A 25,622-nucleotide genomic window follows, 5' to 3' on the forward strand; every position below is an offset into this window, starting at 1 on the left:
GATCCAAAACACGAGGAAGATTGCTCGGATGCATTATAATTGGCAGATTGCCCGCGTCTAAAATCGGAATGTAATCCTTGCATCGTCGTTACACCGCCAACTGTTTATTGACGCTTGAATTATTGTCGTCGGGAAAAGGAGTAGAGCACTGTCGTTTTCTTCGTAGCTTGTTACTATAAATATACTTGTTACTGTAAATTACGCGTTGATTTTATATCTTGTAGCCGCGACGTTTCCCGCTGTAGGAAAGACTCTTTCTCTATTCCGGTATGATAATGAACCGAGGCATTCGACCGTTGATTCAGGAATTTTTATGCTGTGAGAAAATCAATGTTTTAAAGTGGGCAGCTCGGTCTCTCGATTCGAATCAAAGTTGAATTTTCGTGATAAGTACACAGTCACGAGTAATGAAATTCATTTATTTCATCGAGAACGTTCCGGTCTGTTTATCTTTCGCTCGTTAACCGTAATTTTTATTCGGATAAGAATTTTGTCCATCTCTGGCTCGCAGGTACCAAAACGAATAGGAGAGACGCTGATAATGGAGGATGAAAACATCGCGATAGATAAAAAAAAGAAGAAAAAAAGGACGTTCGTGACGTCATCAGGGTGAATAGGGTCCCTCGGTTGGATACCCTAAATGCTCGTACGTTACCCGTTTACGGACTGCGGCGAAATTGTTAGATAGCGGCTGCCAGACCGAAAAATTAGCAAAATTACAGGGAAACGAACCGAACGGACCCATAAATTATTCTCCGATAAGGAAACACAGCTTTCAGACAAATGAGACGGTTCAACCTTTTTGACAGAGTACTATATACGATATTCTTGGAAGTATCGATCGTCTTGAACGCGATTGAAAGTACGACCTAAGAGAAATTGGCATCTCCTATGTATTTTTGCAAAACGTAGAATAAAAAGTATTGAAAATGTTTCTATAGAATACCAAAGCGAATCGTTCGAGTGTTCTCGTTTAATGCGCGCACACGTACGCAGACTTCTCTTCGACACATCGAACATAATCCTTCGCTGAATCGAACAGTGCAGAAAACCAATTGAATCCATTTACGAAGATCTCCAACAAAATGACAATGTGGATTTAACTGCGATGATCCGACGATTTGATTGGAAATATACATAACGTAACTCTTGAATAATCAATTGCGACCTTGCCGGCTTCCTGCATCTTTAACGAAACGTTTCAGTCGATTTCTTTAAATTACAACGTTAGCTTAATCGTACATTTCTTATTTTTTATATTGGCAGAGGCAACACTCGTAAACTCTGACCATTTATTTGTTTCACCTGTTTTCTATTCGTGGAACGGCGCCAATCGTGTCGACGGTAAAAACACCTTCGCTCAAACAACGGATGCATCACCGCTGGAAACACCTAAAGTATTTATCGCAGTAAAGATGTCTAACGTTCGCTGTCGTGTTCTTTAAACTTAACGTTACAGAAACTGTAACAATTACGTGTAATCACGAACGGTCGTGAAAGAAGTCATTGTTTTTCACGAAAGAAAACTTGGAAGCGTCTGTGATTGTGTCTCAATATTGAATACATATGTATGACACCGGTTACTAGAGTGCGGATCTTTATGCATTTATGGGAAATTTGAATGTGCAAGAACCTACAAAATGCAAATAATATGCAAGAATATAAAAAAGATTAAAAGTAAAGTTTATGTTATAATATTTGCAGAATAAAATTAATTTCTATTTAAGTTTAATTTTTGTAGGCACGTTCACGAAGATTTTATTTTGCCATAAAGATCCGCAGTCTACTGATTACCGTATCTTCTTTAGATAGCAGAAATTCATATATCGTTGCCTGGGCAAAGCCTGCATTGCGTTTCAGAGCATAATCCGTTCCCTTAGTTTCGACGTTAGAGGGAATCGTTGGAATGCGAATCCGAGTTTCACGTTTACTATTAAAGCAAAAAATAACCAGGTGGAACCGAGAGGACCGGTTTTGGAATTCCTCCAGGGTCGTGTAGTCGAATTGGTTTTACCCGACCGATGAACTCGACGACTACCTGATTGTTTTTGTCGATGTGAAAAAATTTAATTTCGACGATAAAAGGGCAATTTATTGAAATTCGTGTTTAAATATATTTGTCGCTGCTTCTGTTCGCTACAGGTAGTATTCGTGATTCCATCGACAGTATTTGTTCGATCTAGCGTAGGTAGATATTTGCGGAGGCTTAATTTCGGTCTAAGTTTGATCAACGACTGAATTTACGAGGCTCGTTCCGTCAATGACGAATCAATTGACAGGTTACGACAACTCTGGGGTGGCGGAGCAGTCGATGATACGAGAAAACAAATAAAGACTATTATATTTGGCGAATCGAAAGTCCGTATACCGGAGAAAGTCGACTAAATCGAAATGATTTATTTACCTATCGGTCAATTTCAGTGGCGCGATTGTCTCCATGGCCGATTAAACTAAGAATCTTGAACGGGGCATTTTATAGATGCTGTCACTTACCGTTCAACTCGAGGGTTAATTAATTCGCGAATGTAGGTGTGCCGAATAAAATCATTTCTTTTCGTAAAAAAAAGAAAAATCGTGATCGTTTAATGCTCCACGAAAATAAACGAAGGTAGGCGTTAGGACGCGACCTATGGTCCTATAAAAATAGACACAGTGACCGGGACAAATTAAAGGTCCAGCTCAGCTTCGTTGCTCCCTTAGCAGGGTCGTCTAATCTATAGAAGTCAAGTCAATTGTTTACGAGGGAGAACAATTGCGGTGACTCAAATCATCCGGTTGATTAGCTTTTGATACGTCGGTGCTTGGGGTCGTGGGATATTTGTGCTATGGTTGCTCGGTAACATTTTATTTCTCGACGAAATTACAAAACTCCTCGCGACGAGAGCCACAATTGACCAGTATAAATAGAAATATTTCGCAGAAATGCATTCGTTGTAAAATGCAGTTAAATGCATTCGGTAGACCCTGCAATCGATTTGCGTTTCGTGTTAGTCTTAGATGAAATTAGCGAGCGTTTGAACTTCAAAGTGTTTCCGATTCGAAAGCATTCGCTGGAAATGAGAAAATTTGCGAGATGGGTTAGTCTGTACCAAACGTTTCATCCTTGAGAATTTCCTTAAATAGCAAGCGTCTTACGGTTCTCTTTTCGAAAACGCATATACCGTTTCACCAGATTTATCGAAAGCGAATCTCGTTTCCTCGAACCATCGCGGTACACAACTATTTGAAATCTTCTTTGGCGTGGATCATCGGTAACATACACAAACACAGACACACGCGATACACTTCAGCCGCTCAATTGGTTTACACGTGCGTGTTCAGCCAGCTTTCCAGCTTTCCACTATTTTTGGCGAGCCACTTGATGTTGTTCGATACGGTTTCCAATGCTTTTGCACGATTCATGGCGCCAGCGCCCGCGTCGGGATACTTGGCGAAGAACGCTTGCATCTCGTTCAGCTTCGTCTCGGTGGCGAAAGTTTTGGTGATCTCGGGAATCAAGGCTCCGAGATTTCGATCGTTCAAGGTGTATCTGTTCACGAGGAACTCCCAGTTAGAGCGGACCCAGTCCCAGACCAGCGGGGTTCCTACGGGATTTCCAGAAATGGCGGAAAGGCAGCCGAAGAAGTCCTGGGAGCGAACGTAATTTTCGTCGGTGGCTGTTGTTATGAAGCTACGTTAGGAACGAACAATAAAAGAAGAAATTAGAATTTAGCCACTGAGACCTCTCCTAAAAACAAATATTTTAATTTTTAATTATTCGACTAACCCGTTCAGGATCTCGGGGGACCGTATTCCAGCCAATCCTTTCATCAACTTCAGCTTCTCTGTCGAATCGGTTTCGGCGACAAACCGTTCGAACACTTTCTTCCACGCCGCTTCGTCGTTAATACCTTGCATGCCTGGAAAAATCATTCAATTTTGGTTAAACACTTGAAGAAAATTTGTAAACGGGCTCATTCGTTGCTTACCATAATAATAAACAAGCTGTCGGATATCAGGATGTGGACGAATATCCGCGGGATCTTGTGTCCAGCTTGTAAATAATGTCCCAGCGTGAGCGAGACATGCTTCGTGACCCACGGAGCAAGCTAGTCCGAGGACAGACGTTCGAAGTCTCCTGTACAAGGTAGGAAGATTGAAAAAGATGTTTCCTGAAGATTCTATTACTTATATGTAGGAGCAAATAATTTTTTACGTACAGAGTGGTACGATCATTGGAATCGTCAACGATCCATGTTACGTGATTGTAAATGTCGTTCATCAATTTTCTCACGTATTTCTAAACAATATTGGGTAAAATGAATTCATGGAGATAATGGTACATAAACCACGAATATCAACAAATATTACCTTGAATTTCGATGATGAATTGGTCGACGACAACAAAGTATCAATAGCTGTCAACTTCGACGAGGCAACCATCCATGGGACAGCGTGACGTTCCTTGGGAAGATACGCTGTCATGTTCATTGCGACCCCATACTCGAGTTCTCCAGCTGCTGCCAAGCTGAACGCATCTTCTAGAAGATGCGCTCTATCCGAAACTGATAATTTCTGCGGATTAAACGAGACATGAAATCAATCACCAGCCCGCTAAATGTGACCTGTAGAATAACATAAACGTGTAATTCACCTTGTGATCAGCTCGAAGCAATTTGCTAAGAATCTCCCACTCGGTCGATTCATAATTAACGCGATAATATCCAACTTCGTCCGCGTTGAACTTGATCCAGTCGATTGTCTCCTTGAATTCGATTTCCACTGCAAGGATAGAAACGAAAGTCGCGGTAATAAAATAGGTGGACCTAGTTGTCTATCGCGTAGATTTATAAAAGAAAACGAGACAATTACGATTGTTCGCATCCTTCTGGAACCACAAAAGCGTCGGCTTAGACATTTTGTTCGTGATGTATGTAATAGGAATGGTCCACTTGTACCTTCGGAACAAAGTAGAGCGATTAATGTCTCGCAAAGACGCTCGTCTATTTGGCTATTTACTATTTACCCATAATCGGAATCGAAGGTATCGAATTGAGCATCGGGATCAGCCAGGAATCGTTTTTGCGTCAATATGTATTTGTTGCCAGATTTTTTCACGTTGACCACAGGAAAACCTTTCTGCCTGGTCCACGTGTCCATGACCGCTGTCAGATTTACGTTCTTCGCCGAGGCGTCTTGCAAAATTGCAAAGAGATCTGACGTTTTCGCGTTGTGGTACATGAATTTAATCAAGTATGTGCGGATGCCACCGTAGAAGGCTTCGGGTCCAATGAAGTTCTCCATCATTCGAAGCAACGACGATCCCTATCAATTAATCGAAAGTGAAGCAAAGTTGCAATAAAATCTGAAAGGCAATTATCGATGACGACGGTGAACCTTTTTATATGATATCTCGTCGAAGATCGCGGTTATTTCGTCAGGGTTGCTGACAGTTTGGACGATCGGGTGGGAGCTCAATTTCGCATCGGTCACGAAAACAGAGTGCATTTGCTCGACGAGGAATAGGTCCATCTGAAACACATATTTTAGTATTAGACGGCATGTTGACAATCGTCTTACGATACATTGTACCGACCATCCCCCAATCCGGAAGAGTTCCATTCGCGCTTTTATATTGCATGAAGGAAGCGAAGCCCTCGTTCAACCACAGATCGTTCCACCAGGACATCGTAACTGACAAATGAATTTATTTCTCTTTAATATCGTCATTCTTAATTTAATCATTTTTTTCAATTATACTCACCCAAATTTCCGAACCACATGTGAGCAAACTCGTGACTGATCACGGTGACGATGTCGTACGTATTGGCAGTGGAACTCGTCCTATTGTCGTACAATAGCCTCGCCTCTCTGTAGGTGACGAGTCCCCAGTTCTCCATCGCGCCAGACACGAAGTCAGGAATGGCCGCCATATCTTCGAAACGAATTTTGCTAATGCATTCTCTAGATCTCACGGTATATTCTCATTGCATCGAATTTCCAAGCTTACCAAGCTTTGGCAACGGATAATCGACATCGAAAAGATTGATGTAATACTCGATGATCTTCACGCCAATGTCGAGGGCGAACGAACCCTTCTCTTTCTGAGCCTTCGTAGTGTACACGCTGACAGGGAACTGACGACCGTTCAGGCCCTTCGCCATGCTGGTGACAGCAACGAAATCACTGACTATGAAGCAAGATAAATACGTAGACATTGGTACGCTCTTCGCAAACTTCACTGTCGTCAGTCCGGGTGACGGGTGATTTAACTGGCTGCTCTACAAAATGCAACAAATAACTCGTACACTCAACTCTACGAAAATCTGACTTCCGACGGAGAGTTCGACGAATTCGATCATTCTTTAAATACCTCTCCCTATATTCGATACATCTGGTTCGAGAGGAGTAACGTTTCGTTAGTTATCATTACGCGGAAAAAAGTCACTCCTTTCCGATCTATTTACCTCGGCGTTCATGTTAGACAAAGCGCTATAGCAATCGCCGGAAGGATGAACGAGCTTCACCGTGAATTCCGCCTTGAACGCGGGCTCGTCGAAGCATGGGAACGCTCTTCGCGCGTATGTCGGTTCGAATTTCGAAGTAGCGATGTATCTGTAAACAAAAGTTCCGAAACATTATACCGACCGATACAAGTAAACATTTTGAAAAAAATCAGGTACGATCGATATAACTTTCGACGAGACGTTTACCTGGTTCTGTTCTGCGCGTCCTTGTACTTGCTGGAATAGAAGCCAACGATCTTGTCGGGTTGCAGCGCGCCGCTGAACTCGAAGCTTAAATTGTACATTCCCGTGTGAAGCTCATCATTCATCGTCACCATGAACATTTCGTGTTGCGATATCACCTTGGTCTCCGCGATCTTAATCTCATAGTTCTCCTCGCGATCGTAAGTCGCAAGTGCGGTGGACGTGATGTTTAAGTCCTTCTGATGAACCGCTATATACTTCGTCCTGGCGAGGACATCGATCAAGATCGTAACTTTACCCTGGAAGGTACCCTTCTCGAGATCTGGATGCAAGTAGACGTCATAGTGCAGTGGTTTCACGTCTTGCGGTAATCGAAAAGACGCTTCGGAGACCGGTGCTTTGTTCATGACAAAGAAGGCTAGAACAAATAGTAAGCATATATTATAATTTCGTATGAAAGATAAACATCCGTTTTTTCTTATAGAATGGAATACATCACAACGAACGAATTAAAATTTACTTGTTCGCTTGCTCGATTCGTTTAGGAATTTGATAAAGGTATTTGAGTCGTGGCGATAAGAGGACGATACGAGTGCAAAGTCTAAATAAGCTGTATACAGGGTTATCCAAAAGTACCTTTAGGATGTTGAATGAGAACATCTATCAAACGCCATGTTTATTTGTTGTCACTTTCTTTTATTTCTAACCTACAACGATAGACAATTTTAACTATGGAGTCGTATACGATTGCAGAGCGTGTTAAAGCGATTAAAATTTATTTTGCAAATCAGTGTTCAATAAAAAATACCCATCGTAAATTACGTAATTTTTTCGGCGTACATAATCGTCCATCAGAGCAAACAATTAGAAATTTGGTTAACAAATTTGATGAAACTAATAAAATTAAAGAGTATCTATTTTATTTAAGAAAAACTTCCTATAGTCTATTTTGAATAACCCTGTATGTATGCGTATCTGGCGCGAGCAGTCGGAACAATTTCAAATTTCCCGCCATGACGCGTTCTTATCGACGAAGACTGATAATACATCAAAGACTCACAGTTAGGACAGCTGGCAGCTTCGACTTTCTGATCGAGAATGACCAACAACGTGGCCAGAGACGTGCAGATCAGGCTGAGAATGAAACAGAGGCTGCAGGTGAAGCACAGTAATCCGGTTCCACGGTACAGCTGCGTCCTCGACGTCGAGAAGGCGACACCGCTACACCCAACGCCACCTGAACCTCGTCTGTTCGCTTTTGCCTCCATTTAGTGCGCATGAGCTAACGACGAAAATTCAAAATAGAGCTGAAACACGCGGAGTGCGTTCCTATTATTTTCTCCGCGGAATCGAGAGAGCGCGTTACCTAACAATTTTTTGTAAACGCTTCGAGTTTTTGAATTCGCTTCGTCGCGAAGAAAATGGAGAAGACGAGGCGGGAAATTTGAAATGGACCAAGACGTTGATGGACCTATTAGATAAAATGCGCGTCTCTAGCTAGTATCTTAAAATAGACGGCACTATATACCGGTAACGGGATCTGTTATCTGTTTTATGACTCTAATCGTTTGATCGGGAACTATAATTTTAATTAGTTCGATGTTACTAATTCCGTTTCGTTTTACTATAAACTTCTCGATTAGATAGTATTGTTTACGCTTTTTCGATAGAGTTGTAAACACATCATGTTTTCATCTAATGAGTATATATTACGGTTTGACAAATCGTCAACTTGGAAATGTTCGTTGAAAATGCACATTTTATTGAACAATTTTCCTACGATATCCTTCGGGGTTCGACCAACGACTGTACGCGCACTTACCGTACCACTTTTAATTCCTTGTAGCACAGTTTCGAAAAGCAACGAGGCAGCAAATATTTAAGCGGAAACGTCACGTTTGCCGAGCGAACGTTGTTCACTTTTAACTCTCGCCGTGGAAACAGTATGCAATACGAACATACATAATCCAGAGACCTGTGCAAGACCGGGCGTCCACGCGCCGCTGACGCAACAAACTGTCAACACTGAATGAGTCCACCACAGTTATTGAATTATGTATTTCCCTACCTCTGTCTTACGTGACGTCTTATAACCCGTCTTGATCCGTGAAATTGAATAATAGAACAAGAGGCGGTCGGTTGAAACAAACCGTCGTCGTTCGAGCACACAAAACCACCTATCGCGAAACGTTAATACAGATTGAGTCGATCAAAGCCGCTTTCCTCGTTTTATAACGCGTTGTCGTCTCGTTAATCCTGTCGATGATCGACTGTATCTGCTCCGACGAACTATCGAAATTATTTATCTAACTTCACGAACGAGATAAGCTGTGTCTTTGCTGAGAGATTTGTCTGGGAAGATCAAGATCGATCTCAGTTGACAACCTGCCCCACAATGGGCGTGATCTAGCGAAAGTCCTTGCGATCGATACGCTCAATGAAATTCAATGGGTCTCGCAAGGCTCTCTGACAGATTGGGAGGGGCTTGGATCGCTTAATTTTTTGGTATTTCTTGTAACGTAAAGAATAACTTGGTAGGTAGTTAATGTATTTACATTTGAAATCCTTTCGTTACCTTTGATTTTCTTTGTACTTTTCGAAGGTTACCGTTTTCTCGGAATTGAAACTGGAGAACAGCGAGGTGTACGGTACTTCTTCGTTCGATCATTGAATGGGAACTGCAAAATATATGGTAGTCGCACGGCGGCCAAGTCTTGCTCTCAATTGGATGTAACTGGGAGACGAGCGTGCAAATTCTCGGCTAATTGGGCGCAATTACTGATGCGCAATTTCGCGATCATTAACGCCTCGCTGTATTACGGGGAACGGCGGCCTTTTCTGACTTAAGGAAAGTGTTTGCTGATTACCGGATCTTCTCGACGAGGAGAAACAGAGGAATTCTATCTTTAACTTATCGCACCAACAGTTTTAGTGCAACGCTCTCGCGGTTATCTCGGCTTGTTTGTCGTCAAACACTCTTTAAACATTTCAACAGATGAATATCTTGACATATACTATTTTTCCTTAATTAACTATTTTATATTATTATATACTATTATATACTATTTTTCCTTAATATCTTGATACATCATTTTTCCTTAATTAACTGTTTCAAGAATGACTGATCCGTGAAATGCAAACTGGCAAACGTGTCTAACAAACCATCATGCAAATTGTCCCCAAAGCAAACACAGGAAAGAACTGTTAACGGCAATTCTTCTAGAATCCTGAAGCACAAGCACAAGTTAAATTAATCTTCTATTGATTGATTACAAATTAGTGATTTATGATGTCAGATTACAAGTGCAGTCCATAATTGCTGATTAATCTCAGCGATAATTATTTGATTAATGTCAAACTGTATGACGACTGTATGTCCGCCGGTCCCGTGGAGGGGGCTAATATTTTCTGACTCTGAAAAAGATAACGCGACCGATGGATCACAACTAATCATTCTTTGTTACGAATTGACAATATACATCCAATATCAGTGTTAAATAAAAGTATCGCAATTGGCAATACGCACAGGACAAAAACAGCTTACTTTCCATCTTTATAAAAATGTCGATATAGCTTCGAGAACGAGGGCGATAATAATGATTTGTGGTTACCATAAAATGTTCGTCTAGAAACCTTGTTTGTTTATTCAACAGCTTTGTAACGTCTTAAGGAAAAAATACCGAATTAGAGGGAAAAGACTAATGTCTCTACAGATAATAATAATTTATTTATAAATACATTGAAAATGTCGATATTGTCCATAATAAAACGTATGCACACAACGAAAACGATGTTTCTTCGTTCTCATCTAACCACGTGGAATACCCCCTACAAACTACGTTTTCATATATTTTTTTTTTCAATTTTTACTTTATATACGAACTATACAAGTCGAACAATGTCTCGTGTACCCGCCCACAGGTTTCATAAACATTCGTCCATAAAAGTTTAGTCACACTTTACGTCTAATATTACAACCATTGCAACTTCTGATGTAGAGATATATGAGTGACGAAGTAGAGTTTGTACCTGAGTTAGCAAACCACCCATATCTGTAGATATAGTCTACAATTGGACAATAGTTTCTCAACAAGCGTTGAAAATGAATTCTAGGATCACAAGTCAGACGAATGTTTACGAGGAATGCTCCCAGGGACGCGTTTAAATCCGTGATTAAATAATACGTGTCAGAGGTGCTGGAACTATTTCTTCATCGCTACGGGATAAGTCCTTTTGTCGTAAGAATCCATCATCGACACGTAGGAAGATTCGACATTCTAGGAACGCGTACATTACGCCTGTAATTCAGAATATAAATCGAATGTAATTTTGTGCGCAAAAGAAAAAACGTTTGTGTGTTTTCGTATACCTCGCCCGTATCTACATCCGTTAAAGAAATTTTCGTGCAAATTAAACGATAAATAAATAATATCCTCGGTACACACTTAACGCGAAATCAGTGTCACCGATCGAAGACGCGAGTTTGAACAATTTTAGCGTGCCAGTTTCCTAAACAATTCAAGCGATACGCAAATGGACGCACATGGATTTGCGCGACAGGACGAAGAGGGCGTGTTAAGGCAATTCGTCGATGCTGGATTGTCGCACTTTGTTGTTGCATACCGTTTCATCGAGGAACGATTGTCGTCTGCGCAACACGTTGGATCGGGTCGCTCGTGTTCGTCGATCCCTACGATATAATTGCAAATTTAATTGACTCGCGAACGACTCGAGCTCGATTTCTCGATACACATATTGCGGAAGACGAACGAACGAACGTCGAGCTCGAGTCTTTTCTTTTGTTCGTACGATCGATTACACTGAATCTTTGCCAGCGTTTCAAGTGCCTTTCTTTTCATTATCCGCGAACCAGACGATCAATAGATATTACGGTTTTTGTGCTTTGGTTACAATAACTCTACGTCGCTCGAAGTCTATGACGATCGTCTCGATATTCTCAGTAATTAGGTTAATCGTTTAATTACTATGCACGCGACAAATCGCGAAATAAAACACCTACGAAGATTCACAAATTAACGATAACTCGAAAGGCCACGAATTAATTTTTGATTCCGCGAGTGAAGGGAGCCGACATTGTCGCGATTACGATCGAGCATCCAACGTACGAGTTCGATCTTCTCGTCTTCTTTTTTTTTTTTTTTTCACTTTTCTTTTTACCGACGTTTATCGAGATTTATATCACGGTTCTTAATAATTTACTCGTATCTTTAAATAGCCGACCATTCGCAGAGGAACGACAACGACTGATCGTTGATAATGTGTATACGTTATTATATATACATATATACGCGTAACAAATATTAATTGACGTTGTGAACTATTGATCGCATTTTTTTCCGATACGCGATTTCTCGTGCGAGCTCAGTCGAACATTCTCGTGAAACAGTCGAGAAACGATTAATTAGTCGCTCTTGTTGAGGATTTCTACCCCCTGAATCTCCTCGATATTCATGTCCTTGTCACCCCAGCCCCACTTTGCGTCCTCGTGACTATGGTGGTTAGCTTGTTCCTGTTCAAATCTGAAAGACAAGCAATGAAGGAGTTCGTTATCTTTCGAAAAGATCGATAGACAAAAATATCCGTGTCGCTTCGACTCGAACGATCGAATTCGTACCTCGTTCCGTCGCCGGTTCGAGCCGCACGTTTCTTGACCATCTCCACCGGGACGGTCTTCATGTCGTAAGCCAAGCCTATTCGGCCGCAGAAGTCGATGAACGCAGTGGTGATGTTGGTCTTGTAGTTTCCCAATTCGGCCGCTTTGTAGTCCCACGGGAATACATGGTGGTAATTATGCCAGCCCTCGCCTACCGCGAGTACCGCGACGCTGAGATTTTCCGTTGGCCCGATTGAACTGGAAATTCGAAATTACGTCACGGTTTTATATTTTCTGTAATAACGTACCGTTTGAAAAATCGTCGAATAATTATCTATGCATGTGCGCTGTCTCGTATACTTTTATTTTAATACATAAACCATACATTACCTGTCATAGGGTTTCATGCCCCAGATATGAGCTGCCGAGTTCACCAGCCACGTCATGTTCAAGGAAAGCGTGTATCTGAACACGGTGCTGTACCAGGAATTCAATGGTTTCTCGTCCCAAAAATGACACGGTATCCACATAGGAATTATGAACGTGCAGAGCGGCATGAGGATGATATACAATCTACAAAACGCCAGAAGAGAATGGTTCAAGGCACGGCGTTACGAGCAGTGTCCGTTTTGAATGATCGATACGAGTGAAAAATAAATGGAACACCTTTCACTTTGGATAACGTTTCGTTGTACGCCATTAAAAGAAGTAGTTAAAAAACAGGTGTTAAAAACAGTGTTCTCTACCGTCTCTGCCAGACGACGATGGGATCCTGTTCTAGATCGCTCATGTCAATGGTGGCACCTTTCTTTATCACATCGGGATGTTTGCGAACCAACAGCCAGCCCATGTGCGAGAAGAAGAATCCTCTTTTCGCGTTGTGCGGATCCGCGTCCGTGTCTGTATATTTGTGATGTACTCGGTGGTCTCTGACCCACTCGAAGATGTGATTCTGCGAAACAGCGTTCAAAATGAAAACAATCTATTCTCGTACAGTAAATTGGCTATATTGCAAAGTAACACGCGAAGAATCCAGTAAACGCTACTTGATCGATAACGGTAACTTCGAATAGGTCATAAAATATCAATTTTCTAGGTTCTACTTTATGATTGGTACGGGAGATACTGACACGGATAAGCTGAGTAATTGAAGGAGTAGAAAACAGGGGACTCACTTGGAAAGCAACGGTTTGGCAGATCATCAGGAGTAATCGCATAGGCCACTTTGCTTTGTAGGATCTATGAGCCCATAATCTATGAGCGCCAGCTGTGATGCCTACTGCCGCCGATAACCCCAATAAGAACGCTGAAAGTTCGATTATATTTGAAACAAGTGTAGTAATTAAAATATAAAGTATAGTGGGTGGCGGAATGATTATACATGCTATAAGGTACCTAATTTTAACACTTTTGAGAATGCCTATTTTATTCATTGTAAACTAAAAATGTGACCTCCTGTATATCAAGCGTTTTATTTTTCGAAGCAGGATGCTACGCTGAGATTCCTTTGAATCGCTTTACATATCGATGCAATCAGATCGCGCGTTCATGATAGCTCAAAGGGAAAAGATGTTACGATCGCGACGATGTCGGATCGAAGATAGTTTTTACGATCATCTTTTTCGCTCCACATACGACCCAGTTACGCTCGCTTACCGTAAATAACTATAATCCTATCTGACGCAAATAACAATTTTCCACGTCGTTTTTTTTATCGTGGAATGTAATTTATGAGATCATCACTTTCGAATCTGATATACACGTGGCACATGATATTCAACCTTTTCAACTGCTGAATTAATTACCGATACGAGAACCCTAATGTGACATATCAGATTTACTAAAAAAATATATCTAAATATTGTTGCGAGCACCCTTTGGATCGGTCCAAGGCTTGCTGGTGCTCGCGACCGGAACAAGAAGACAACGACAAGAAGGCGATCGGATCGATCGCCTGTCAAAGCTGTTAGATTCGAGCAAGACGTCATTGAGAGCAGACGTTCCGAAGCTACATTTAATTGCATTCCTATTGTACATATTTCTATTGTAAAGCTGGTTGTTATTTATTGAAGTTCTTGTTAACTCGTTATGCCGAAACTCAACAATATGTAGAAAAGATTTAAGATATTTAGTTTCGTGACGATTTCTTACACATTTTCGCTGGGCGTGGTATTCTCAATTTTAGAGGGTGGGCCAAATAAACGTACTGAAAGCAGCGAAATAGCGAAAAAAAGGAAATTGACTTACTCCAGATAGCCGTGTAAAGCTTTGTTCCATTGAACAGAAGGTATAATCCGTAGAGAGCTCCAATGTGCAGGTAAAGAAAAGCAATCGCGTTTCTCCAAACGATTTTCCATTTATATTTTGGTGCAGAGTTCGTCGACTTCTGGACGATCAATTTCTGCGTGCTTGCATTCTCTGTTGCTGACTTCTCCTTAAGAACATTCTGCTGCGAAGCTTCCAAAAACAATGTCGCTGACGTACCGAACAGGTTCGGTGCCATTTTAAAAAATCTGAAACAAACGTTTGCTCTTAGAACATCCAGTGAACCGAAAATAGCTTCCGTAACGAGACTTGAGAATATTTCGAGCTTAACGATCCCCTTTCCTTGGAAACTTGTACTTTTACGATAAGCAAACGTTAACGCTTTCATGTTCAAAATGCCATTGCCTGCTTCATCGGATAAATCTATAGAATCTATTCCAGCGAATTACAAGGCGAACGAATTGGGAAAAATGACAGTCGATGATTCGTCTCGCGGAACAATGAAGCGCAAACTTTCACGTGTCACAAGTAGAACGCGACCTGCGGTGTGATTTTGCATTTTTAAAAGTGTTTCTTCTTACTAGGTCACCGGGATCCGATCATAAAGACGTAGAAACGTAACCAGTTACAGAGCCTTTCACGGCTCTGAGGAGTCTTCGTGCGCGGTATTACACGTATCATTTGCGATTTTATGTAGAGTGAGCTGAATAAAGTGTTACAAGCTGTTTCGCGAAAGCTTTTAGTGCCTCGTAATGGCTCATCGAGTGCATCAATACTTGTCAATTTAACTAATTTTAAATTCAATCAAATTTTGTCTCCTTTTACTTGATTTGTACATGTTAACCACGTTGCAAGTCATACTTGAAGTCTCCTATCTTTTGACCCTGAGTCTAATTAGATGTCCAATTGTTCTTTTTTCTAGTGGAACTTGATGTGCAGCGTGTAAGCGAGATGAGGTCGACCCAACCAAGTTATCGATCATACTCGAAACGGTACATGTTGTATCCTATCCGTACGAGAGTATCCGCAGAGAAAGGTGTTAAGTGAGACGGTAGGAGATTCGGAGAAAGAGAGAAGGGGAAACGAGGAAGGAAAGAAGTGAAGTTCCGTGCGGGAACCGGTTCTCCGTAAAGGAGGTCAATGGCACGTTTGAGGTCATTACCAATCGCACAGTGGACCATGTTCCTCGTTTTCTACGTACACATATATCTCGACGGGGTATCGAAGGAAATCGTTATCCCGTTCGTGTAGCAATTCACGTTTTGCGTATCGCGATGACGCGTCGGTCAGTGGATATTGCGTCGAGCGAAACTACTTTCAAACGAAGACAGACTTCGGTGTGACCGAGTGATAGAATTTAGGACCATAGCTTGATGTTCAATTATACACGTTACGTCACAACTTATTTGCACAAAATGCAAACCGTAATTAAATTTGTTTCGCAGCCATCGATAACATCGTGTGAATTCACGAATCGTGAAGGTTATCGATTACGAACGGTAGGGTGCGATTACAGCGATTACGTGCAGGCAAATTTGACGGCGAAGTTCTGGTCGTATCAGTCTGACGTTTATCTCTATTTTAAATATAAGCTTTCTTTCGCGAATTTAAACAATTTTATTGGTAGTTGGTATTGCGAGTTCGTTTTGTCGCAATCAAGATGGCATAACCCCTAAGTATCTACTTGTGTACAGTGGCTTCCGTTTCGATAAGGGGTTGCGAAACTACGCCTTGTTTTAACATTCAGGGGTTCCTGCACTTTACAGGTTTTACGCTCGGCTGGGAGTGATATCGAGCACAGGAATGCGAGTTCTTTCACGAAAGATTCAACATCAGCGAGGTTTCAGACCAAGCGGTAAAATAACCCGGTGACGATAATCGTAGCTTGTGTAAGAAATACTGCAAGGTCGATGATAAATTCGCGACGATTGACGCGGTCGCTGAAAATTTCATTTGACCGATGCAAACTGGAAAGGTTAGTAAAGTAGTATTGTACAACAATTCAGAATTTAATATATACTCGAGCGAACATGGATGTTTTATCTGTGCCTGTAACCTTTCATAACCTAATCATGTCCTGGGAACCGGATTGTATTGTTTCACAAAACTGTTTGACACTTGTCAAGAGTATGAATAATAAATTCCATTGTCCAGGAAGATCTATGTTTCCGCGGAGGGGATGCAAAGGTTAGATCGTAAAATATGTGGTTAAAGTTGAAACATGATTTTGATTAACTTTTTGGTAGAAATATCGCGCTGGGTGCTGATGTAACAAAAATGCGCAAGCAGCAGCGAAATTCAGTGTGAGGCGGTGTTGAAAAGATCAGTCACGGGACGAGGGGAACGTGCTGGAACGTCTAAGTAAAATGTGCTCGCTGTCGACGAATTTTTGCTTGGTTGCAAGCCTTACGAAGTCTGACTGAAACAGTTCGATCAATCTCAATTTAACTGAATGGATGTATACAACGACATTTAATCGCGGAAACTCTATGTGAAGAGTAGTCACGCGAGAGGTCGTTGTTCATCGATCGTTTGAAGCTGGTCATTGGATACTATCCTGTAACAAACTTGCAACGAACGATTTTACTCACGAAACCGTCGACACCACGAATCGTGAAACAAGCCAGTCTCTCATCGTTCATCAAAATTCTTCCGAACAATCTCGACGTTGTCCTTCGTTGTGCGCGGTGGCAATCGTCGCACAATTCTCGAATGCACGTGCAATTAAAGCAATTCGCGGCGAAGCAGAAAGCGAATTCACACGAATGAATCACGATTGGTTGGTCGACGTCTCCGCGTTGGCTTTAACACCCGCAAAGAAGAAGAAAAACTTACAGAAAAAACTAGCTATTTTGCCAGTAAATGCGGTTTAGAAACGCGATAGGTATTTATAAACGATGGCCCGGGGGAACGATAACAGTTTATCCTTGGCAACGTGTCCTATCGTAGATACAACGTTATCGACTGTAATATTCACGTAGAATTTTCACGCGAATGAAACTTCTTCGGCGAAATGTAAAATTCAGGTTTGGCGGTAATGTAACGGAAACCATGGCTATCGAGCGGGTACAAGTTTCAAGACTGTGAATGATTATGCCGAACGAAATAGAGAGTCTTTCGTGTAATATTTCCTTATAAAGTGGGTTCATCTTTAAAGAAGAGGGGAATTCGCTCGGAAGCACGTCGTCGCATCGCGGCGTCGGTTTTACTTTTCGCTAGCCACGTAAAGGTTAATTACGAGACGTAATTAATTAACGGGGAATTTCTACACGGCCTCTTTGGCCCGAAAATCAGTCGCGCGTTCGCGTTCTTCTCTCAATTGCCTGGCTGGTAACAACCTAGGTCGTTGTGGTAGCATTTTTCCAAAGTGTGAATTCCTTGGAAAAAGATTCCTTTTACATTTAAAGTTAACTCGAAAGATATCTTCATTGCAAAAATTTAAAATTTCAGCCCATCGCGGTAAATTCGCATCACGTTCTAGGCTGTAGCCCAAGGTCAGAATAAATGATTGAAATATTCTATACGCAAGTACGAGGAATCCAAATGGGGCAGTCCAACGTTTGCATAGGAGTTGCGCGAAGCATCTCTAGTTTAAGGGAGAAACGAATAAATAGAATATATATTTAAATGGGACAAATTACAATTTTCACGAGAGGTACTGCGTGCCATCCGCGAGAAGAAGATTAATCGCGTGTGTACGAATGCAAGAAGAAGAAGTTCGAAGAAGTGACGAATCACGAATCTAGGATTCTGGGAATCTAAAATACGAATCTAAGGACGATTCGATTCCAGTCTAGTAAGCATAGCAGTTAATTAAGAAAGTGTGGCAAGAAAGCGTAAATATTCGAATACATACAACCTTGAAGAATAGCCAGAGGGGCAAAATTCCTATCTATTGGAACGAATTTCTCGAAGATTAAATGCACATGTGTGAATTTTACATCTCCTCGATTTGGATGTTCGACTTTTCATTAATCGGCATATTCCTTCGTTGAAAATAATACAGTATGGGTGAACGAGCGCGCGTGCCTCGATGCCCATTTTCCGCTTTCTTATCGATGAAAAACGATGCACAATTACGAGACCTCGAAAACGATAAGCGACCAGAATCAGTAGCGGAACACGTCGTTCCCATCGATCGCGATGCACCACCGCGTTCGGCGACAGATGAAATCCTTCGCTCTCGTGTCATTTTTCATTTCTTTATCTCTAGACTTTAATTAGGAATCACTATTTAAAACACTATTTAGTGATTCAAATAAAAAAACAATCTAAACTCGATAGATTGTTTCGGTACTGCGTTCTTCCTGTCGATGAGAAAACCGTCTCAAAAACCGTATAAAAATAACGAAATTCTATTTAGATATTAGATAGAAAATTCTAACCTGCACTATTTCGGAAAGTGAAAAACAAATAGAATTGATCGTAGTTCGATCGTCGAGGCAGGTCCGAAAACGATTTTCGCTAAAAACACTACGCGAATCTCGAAGAATCACGACTTACTGGCAACGAAGTCTTTTATCGGAACAGGAAGCTTCTCCTCGCACGTATCACGAATCAGTGATTTGGGACTGATTTATTGGCACCGGTTTGTCGCGCAGCGTCCTCGGTGTGCAGGTGATCCTACCCGGTGGCGAGTTCACTACGAAATACCGAGATGCAAGAGCGTATGTCCCACTTATCAACTACAACGCCGCCCCACGAAACCGCGTCGACACAAAATCCCCCACGCACAGGACTGCGTGCCGACTGCGGTGGGCTGCCCTAAAAATTGAGCCACGAAACATGGATTCCGATCCACCTGTGCCTCCGTACGTTAACTTAATGGGAGATATTATGACCGAATTATGAATCGGTTCGGCGACCGACCGATACCGATCGTTTTTATTTCGAAATCCACCTTGTCGTTGTCGCTGCACCGTCCGTCGTTTGTCAGTACAACTGTTTCGGTTGGCCAAAAACTTTATTCGTGTGAGAATTTCAGCAATTGTGGCTAAATGGATGTTAAGCAGTTTCATGAAAACAATAGGGTCAAGGTCTAGTGAACATGGAGATTGAGGTAGGATTTCTCAGGTCGGTTCTTCTGGAACAATCGAAACAAAAACTAAAACACTTTCTTATACATTAAAAATTTCTTTCGTGTCACACTTTCGATCGCAACGTAGCCCAGGAGGTGCACCTTCTACTTTGTGAGATACCGTTCCAACAGATTAGCAATCGTATGCAGTTTTACAGCTACGTCTAGGGATACGTAAGAATCATTGTCGGCAGGAGTGAGTTCGATGCGGGTGAAACCACGAGTAACAGAGTTGTTTCACATGTCTTTCCTTTCCTTCCTTTTTCCTTCGGAGCAGAGGTCGTTGCAGATTTAGGCGAACATTGCGCTACCATAGTTGTCGTTTCTTAATCGTTTTACCTTACGGCTCTCCGCTTCTCATGCAACGAATATTATTGAAGAAGGGAGAACATTTGCATAATGGTCTCATTTACGTTAGGGTAGGTGAAATTCCATCTAATCTACCTTAAGCTTAACATGTTTCGACGCTTTATGCTTTCCTTTTCGAGTTTCAACTGTGGAGAACATGAAATGCGGTGAATGGTTTATCAGAGGAAGGAAAGACGTGTCGTTTTCCAAAATAAGATATCGCTGCGAATTTTGTCTCGATGCGAAAGCACCGAGTAAAGTATTAGTCACGGAGCGATATGGAAATGAAAACCGGGAACACGGTTTGTTTTGATTCCTTCGCGTGTTTTGTAACGTGTTTTTCTTTTATATTATTATGAATGTTCGTTATTGTTTAACGTGTCGAAACAAAAATTAAAGTAACCGAAAGCGCTCAAACATTTCGACGACACTCTCGCTCGAGTGAGAGGCTTTCATAGGGCGACAGGTTGCCTTTTTGGTAAGAAATGAATTATCTTATGTTCAATTAGAACGATATTAGTTTTTATGGCTCCGTATTGGTCATCACTTACAAATATTTTCAGCACTGCTGTCGCAATTTACCACGAAAATCTTTAAACAGAAATACAGGTTAAATGTTAATGAATACGCCAGTAAAGAATTAGGTAAAAATATGTAAATTTCAGTGATTTACAAATACAAGTAGTTGAAGTGTTACAATTGACCCCAGTCGGCTCATCGCCTATCGCCATCCCCACCACAGAGAGGGTTACAAACAGCGCGAGAAACAACATTTCTAGTGTATACGATTTCGGAATTGAGCAGCTGAACGTTTTGTGATTTGTTTATAGAAAAAAATACGTAGACCTTTGTCGCTGTTCGTTTTGTCTTTCGTTTTAGACGAAGGTTCGCGTGGAATTCAAAGACTAAACACGTTGTTCGAAATCTTAGTTCTCAAAGGAGACGTCGAATAATATTTGTCTCGCGTCGGGCTGCGACCAAACAAAATCTCGAACTACGTTCAAGGCGAACGTTCATACAATGTTTCGTGTCGATGCTGAGGTAATTTACATGTCCATTCGAGGAGGCTGTAAGACGCAGCATCTGGCATTGCTACGGTATTAATTAAATCTGAGAATAATAAATAAAGGATCGTTGAAAGAATTCGACACCGTCAGAAGCGGATTTCTTATTTAAATTTCTGTTAACAAACACGGGGAACGAAAACGTTCGCAAGCTTTTTTGATCGCTTCCGAGAAGTTGACAGACACCACTACTTCGTGACGAATATACATCGCGAATTGAAATGACGAAAGCTAACTATCGTTGTCCGTGGAGAGATATTGCTCAACATTTATGTAGTCAGACCAATGATAATACAAGAAATTAGATCGACGAATATTTATCGCGTGTCCAATTAAACGTCATAAATTTCTCAACAGGCTGTCAACTGATTTCCATTTTCAATGCTTCCTTTACTGTGACCTAATTCTGCCGCTGCTTCTTTTTCGAGTCGACTTCATGGATTCCACGAAACACAAGAGCTGCAAACTTTTATGGGCAAAAATGCTGCATGCTACAGACGAAGAATTAGGGGTAAAAATGTCCACGCTACGGTACAAATTCACATCTTCGTCCAGCAAATCGCAGGTCACTGGGCGTGGTAAAATATTCCTCCGGATCATACGCAAATATAAGTGCACATATTTTCTCATGATTATGTGCCCATGAAATATTCTAATTTGTTTAACGACTCGCGTACAACCTGTATCGTAATGCATTACATTCAGTGTTGTTTGTTTTCGTAAGACAAGCTTTTCCTAATCAGGGAAAATGTTAAAATAAATTTTAGTTTCAACTCTCTAGTCCCGGTATACAAAATGATGAAATTTGCAAAACGATCGAGCAATTATCACGATTGAGAAATGACGAATACTTTTCGTAACAAAGACCATTGTAGCAAAGGTTCACAATTTCCTGTGTTATGAACATTTTCGAAATAGAGTGCGTCTATAACACGCGTGAGAACCCGTCACAATAAAAATTTGCGTAACTGACAATAGTGTGCAACCGAGCATTTGCAATTTCATTTGCATGTTGCACGATGAGTCGTTAATTGAATAGATTTAGTCGGACACTTTAGGAATTGCGGTAGTTTAAGTTTTCCTAACGTATGCAATCAGAGCACAAACATCCTTCTATGAATTTTTTTTCGATATTCTGAAACTAACTCCATATATAAACATGAAGAATAAAAGGGTGAGAAAGGAAAGAAACGGCGATATTACGATTCTGTTACAAAGCGAGGACAAAGCTTAAAACCGTATTTAAATAAAATTCGAGTACCACGACGAGACGATGAAACCCTAAATGGACGATTTTCCTAGCTAATTAATGTCTAAATTAGTATACGTCAATGCCATTCCCAAATGCGTTCGTAGTACGCGACGTTTAGCTAGAATGCCAGGTGAACGACAGCTGAGAGTTGAATTAAAACTTTCATCTGGACTCGATAGTGTTCGTTCTTGTTTCGATAGCTGAGAACGTCATCGACATAAAAATACATGTGTAGGCGATAAAATTGTAATTGGAACAATCGATAGAGACAGGGCAAAAGAAATAATGGTAACAGGAGTTTTGCGGATGCTCGAGGAAAAAAGATGGAAGTGACGGAACAGGTAAAAGAAATCGAGGAAAGTCGCGTTAAACCAGAGGAGACTTGATTCACATCGATCAGCTGTATTTCGAAGTGGCACGAACACGCGGAGCTCCGCGGTTTCTAATTGCTTTGTGGCATTTCGGTTCACGCCCCCCCCCCTTCCCCCCTTCCCTCCCCCCTTCCGCCCGAGGGAACGACGGACAAATCGTTATCGCGGTTTCTCCGAAACGATTCTCGAGCCAATGGAAAACAAAAAGGACTCCACACGTATTCCCGGCAAACATTTGTCATAGATAAACATCCAATGCAACGATCAATATTGAGTTTTAGCAAGCAGGATGGTGCACGATCGCCAAGGTTGCACTTTCCGGCCGAGATACCCTTTCTTGACTCTCTCGAACATTAGACTCTGTTGATGGCAATAATTAGCAAAAATATGTTTCCAATAGTGGAACTGCCCGTTGGAGAAATTCGTCGTCGGAGAAATACGTAAAATCGGCGCGTTCGTTCGAAAGTATCATCTCGTCGACAACGAATCCTCTTTACGGACAAGAACATGGAACTGATATCACTTTCACGCAGAACGGCTCGATTTAACAATCAGGTAAATTGGTGAAATGACACGGTATACACCGGTCCTCTGTTCGGCGACTCTGATTTTTGCCCAGCGAAAGATAGAAGTGGGCCGCTCGGGAGTTAAACTTTCTCCCACGATCGAATCTCGGTTAAAACCGCTCGAGGATGGGACGGCGGAATCTGCCTAGAGTGAAACAGAGAAGGGAAATAGGTGGAGGGGTCGGAGAAAATGAAAAACAGACCGTCGAGCGCGATGACGGAGGAAGCTTGAAGGCGAGATTCCGTTTAGAACGAAACGAACCAGGCTTTCAACGCCCGGAGGCGGTTCAGCCTGTCAAACGGTACTCGCTTGTGCACGCCTCGTCTCTTCGCATCTCCTGTCGCTCGCGAGAAGAATCAAGGAAGAATTCGACCGAAAATAAAATGGTAGATGCGTACTACTTTAGAAAGTGGGTTCATAGTTCCGTCGTGAATGTTTTACGGGATCCCATTTGCTGTACGTAGATCGTTCTGTTGCGAATTTCTTTCTCTCTTGACGGACGTGTTTCGGGCTAACGGGGTACGGCTTTTGTTGTTTCCGTTGTTCGTGGAAGCGTTAAACGTTCAATTTTTAGGGAGATACTTCTAACGGTCTGTAGAGAAGAAACGAACGGTGGCGTGAGCCGGGAATTTTATTTAACCTTCTTCTTTACACCTGTACCGGGTGTTTACTAGCAGGTGGGAATAGTTTATCACCAGAGTAAAACGAAATTGCTTTTGAAACTTCTTTTATTTCACTCGGCGTTCGAGTGATCGTATGTACGAAAACCTAGGGTAACCCACTTAACTCGAGTAACTTCGTTTCCGTTGCTTGTCACGATACGGAGAGATGTTAGAGAAAGATGTTTCGTCTGAAAAGCTACCTTCATATAGAAGTAACTAAAAGAAAATGTCGCTACGTTATCGACGTTTCCGTGGGTACGTAAACTTGAAGAATTCATTAACCTTTAGATGACCACGCGGTTTTATTGTACGTAAAGTACTCAGTGGTGTACACAATCATTAACATTGATCTATTTACTAATATACTTAGATCTCGATACTTAGACCCCCTTTCTAAATTGTTTAATTCCAGTTGATGCGAGATACGTGACCACGTCATGGACTTAAAGAGGTTAAAATAATCATTCTAGAAGCGAGACGCAAGCCAAACGCTGTATAAGGTAAACGAGTAATCATTCGAGTCTCGAAGAATGCTTTACACTTGCTAAACCGTGTGGAACAAGCATGTATTTGACCTGGAATAGATGAGAGGTGCAGATCGAACACTTTCGTATCTTCTCCGACTAATAATACCGTTTTGCATTCATGAATATTGCATAATATTGGCCAGTGATATGACATGACGGAAGTGCAGTTTTACAAATTTATTGTAATTTTGACAATGCGTCATATGGAAATGAACAAAGTGTTACGTACTAAATACTGTATTTTCCTTCTTAACCGACCTTTGACGGTCTGGAATACCCCCTGTATCATAGGTCGTCGTATGCATTTTAAAATGGTCTGTTAGAAGCTATATATATATGTATATATACGAACTTTTTTAACATTCTTGTTTAAAGACATCAAATGCTGTGAAATTAAATATAAAGCAATACATTCGTTTCCGGGAAGTATCAGGTGTGTAATTTAAACACTTTAAGCAAAACTACTGATAAGCTGCATCTTTTTGAAGCATTCGTTTGCCTAAAGAATAGTTTGAGAAGCAACAACGCAAACGTACGTACGATTTAAAAATCGAAATTGTGCTAATAAATTCCTATATCTTCCTCGAGAGACAGTGCAACGCGTAGAAAGCTACAATAACGTCCAACAAACTGTACGAAAGGGTTAATTGACGTTCTTAACCTCTTCGAGGATATTAGCACGCGCGTGTGCTTTCGAATACGAAATTATTTTAAACATTATAATACTAAAATAATTTTGTACTTCGAATGGAACAATATATCCCTGAAAAGGTTAAATTGAGTCGCTGATATAATCTCTAACCCTTACACGACCACTCGAGTTTATAATATTCAAGAAATTAAATGGTCCAAGACATATCTGTCCGTTTTATTCAGAATTCAGAAATAACGAGGCTGGAGATCCTGATGAACCCAGCGTGGTCGTCTGATGGTTAAATCGAACTATGAACTAAATGTACATTTAACATTGAAAGTTTCTGATTATTTAAATAACTTTCATAAATCGAAACGAGAACTTACGAAACAACGAGATTTACGATCGAAGCAAGAGACCAAATATAAGAGAGAAAAAACCAGAAAGAGGGCAAGAGAGAGAGAGAGAGAGAGAGAGAGAGAGAGAGAGAGAGAGAGAGAGAGAGAGAGAGAGAGAGAGAGAGAGAGAGAGAGAGAGAGAGAGAGAGAGAGA

General features: G+C 41.3%; 2 protein-coding genes across 7 annotated transcripts in view; both read right to left on the minus strand.

Moving 5' to 3' along the window:
* Positions 1–2,831: 2,831 nt before the first annotated feature.
* Positions 2,832–9,395, minus strand: LOC128889609 (glutamyl aminopeptidase-like). Of its 4 annotated transcripts, none has more exons than XM_054147343.1 (16): positions 9,265–9,395; positions 7,750–7,996; positions 6,693–7,107; positions 6,447–6,594; positions 5,990–6,260; positions 5,744–5,914; positions 5,576–5,673; positions 5,377–5,511; positions 5,006–5,304; positions 4,852–4,937; positions 4,634–4,761; positions 4,351–4,554; positions 4,200–4,279; positions 3,969–4,117; positions 3,767–3,899; positions 2,832–3,670 (listed from the first exon to the last, which is right to left on the minus strand). In XM_054147343.1, exons 2-16 carry the CDS (start codon positions 7,955–7,957, stop codon positions 3,304–3,306), a joined length of 2,892 nt encoding a protein of 963 aa, XP_054003318.1. In that variant the 5' UTR covers positions 7,958–7,996; positions 9,265–9,395; the 3' UTR covers positions 2,832–3,303. The 4 variants fall into 4 exon arrangements, with proteins under 4 accessions (XP_054003318.1, XP_054003317.1, XP_054003319.1 ...); XM_054147342.1 differs by lacking the exon at positions 9,265–9,395 and adding an exon at positions 8,758–8,883; XM_054147344.1 differs by lacking the exon at positions 9,265–9,395 and adding an exon at positions 8,512–8,693.
* Positions 9,396–10,395: 1,000 nt separating this feature from the next.
* LOC128889636 (acyl-CoA Delta-9 desaturase-like) overlaps positions 10,396–25,622 on the minus strand; it is a 15,445-nt gene continuing 218 nt past the window's right edge. Inside the window, exons 1-7 of one of the 3 annotated variants that reach the window (XM_054147400.1) lie at positions 19,072–19,230; positions 14,551–14,816; positions 13,479–13,609; positions 13,050–13,255; positions 12,694–12,876; positions 12,325–12,561; positions 10,396–12,229 (exon numbers count right to left, since the gene is read on the minus strand). In XM_054147400.1, coding sequence (XP_054003375.1) covers positions 12,112–12,229; positions 12,325–12,561; positions 12,694–12,876; positions 13,050–13,255; positions 13,479–13,609; positions 14,551–14,806 — 1,131 coding nt within the window. In that variant the 5' untranslated portion in view covers positions 14,807–14,816; positions 19,072–19,230 and the 3' untranslated portion in view covers positions 10,396–12,111. Of the gene's footprint in view, positions 12,230–12,324; positions 12,562–12,693; positions 12,877–13,049; positions 13,256–13,478; positions 13,610–14,550; positions 14,817–17,159; positions 17,219–19,071; positions 19,231–25,622 lie in introns of those variants that run through there. The other 2 variants (XM_054147399.1, XM_054147398.1) reach the window with 2 other exon arrangements.

The sequence above is a fragment of the Hylaeus anthracinus genome, unplaced genomic scaffold, assembly GCF_026225885.1.
Source record: "Hylaeus anthracinus isolate JK02 unplaced genomic scaffold, UHH_iyHylAnth1.0_haploid 11997, whole genome shotgun sequence".
NCBI lineage: Eukaryota > Metazoa > Arthropoda > Insecta > Hymenoptera > Colletidae > Hylaeus > Hylaeus anthracinus.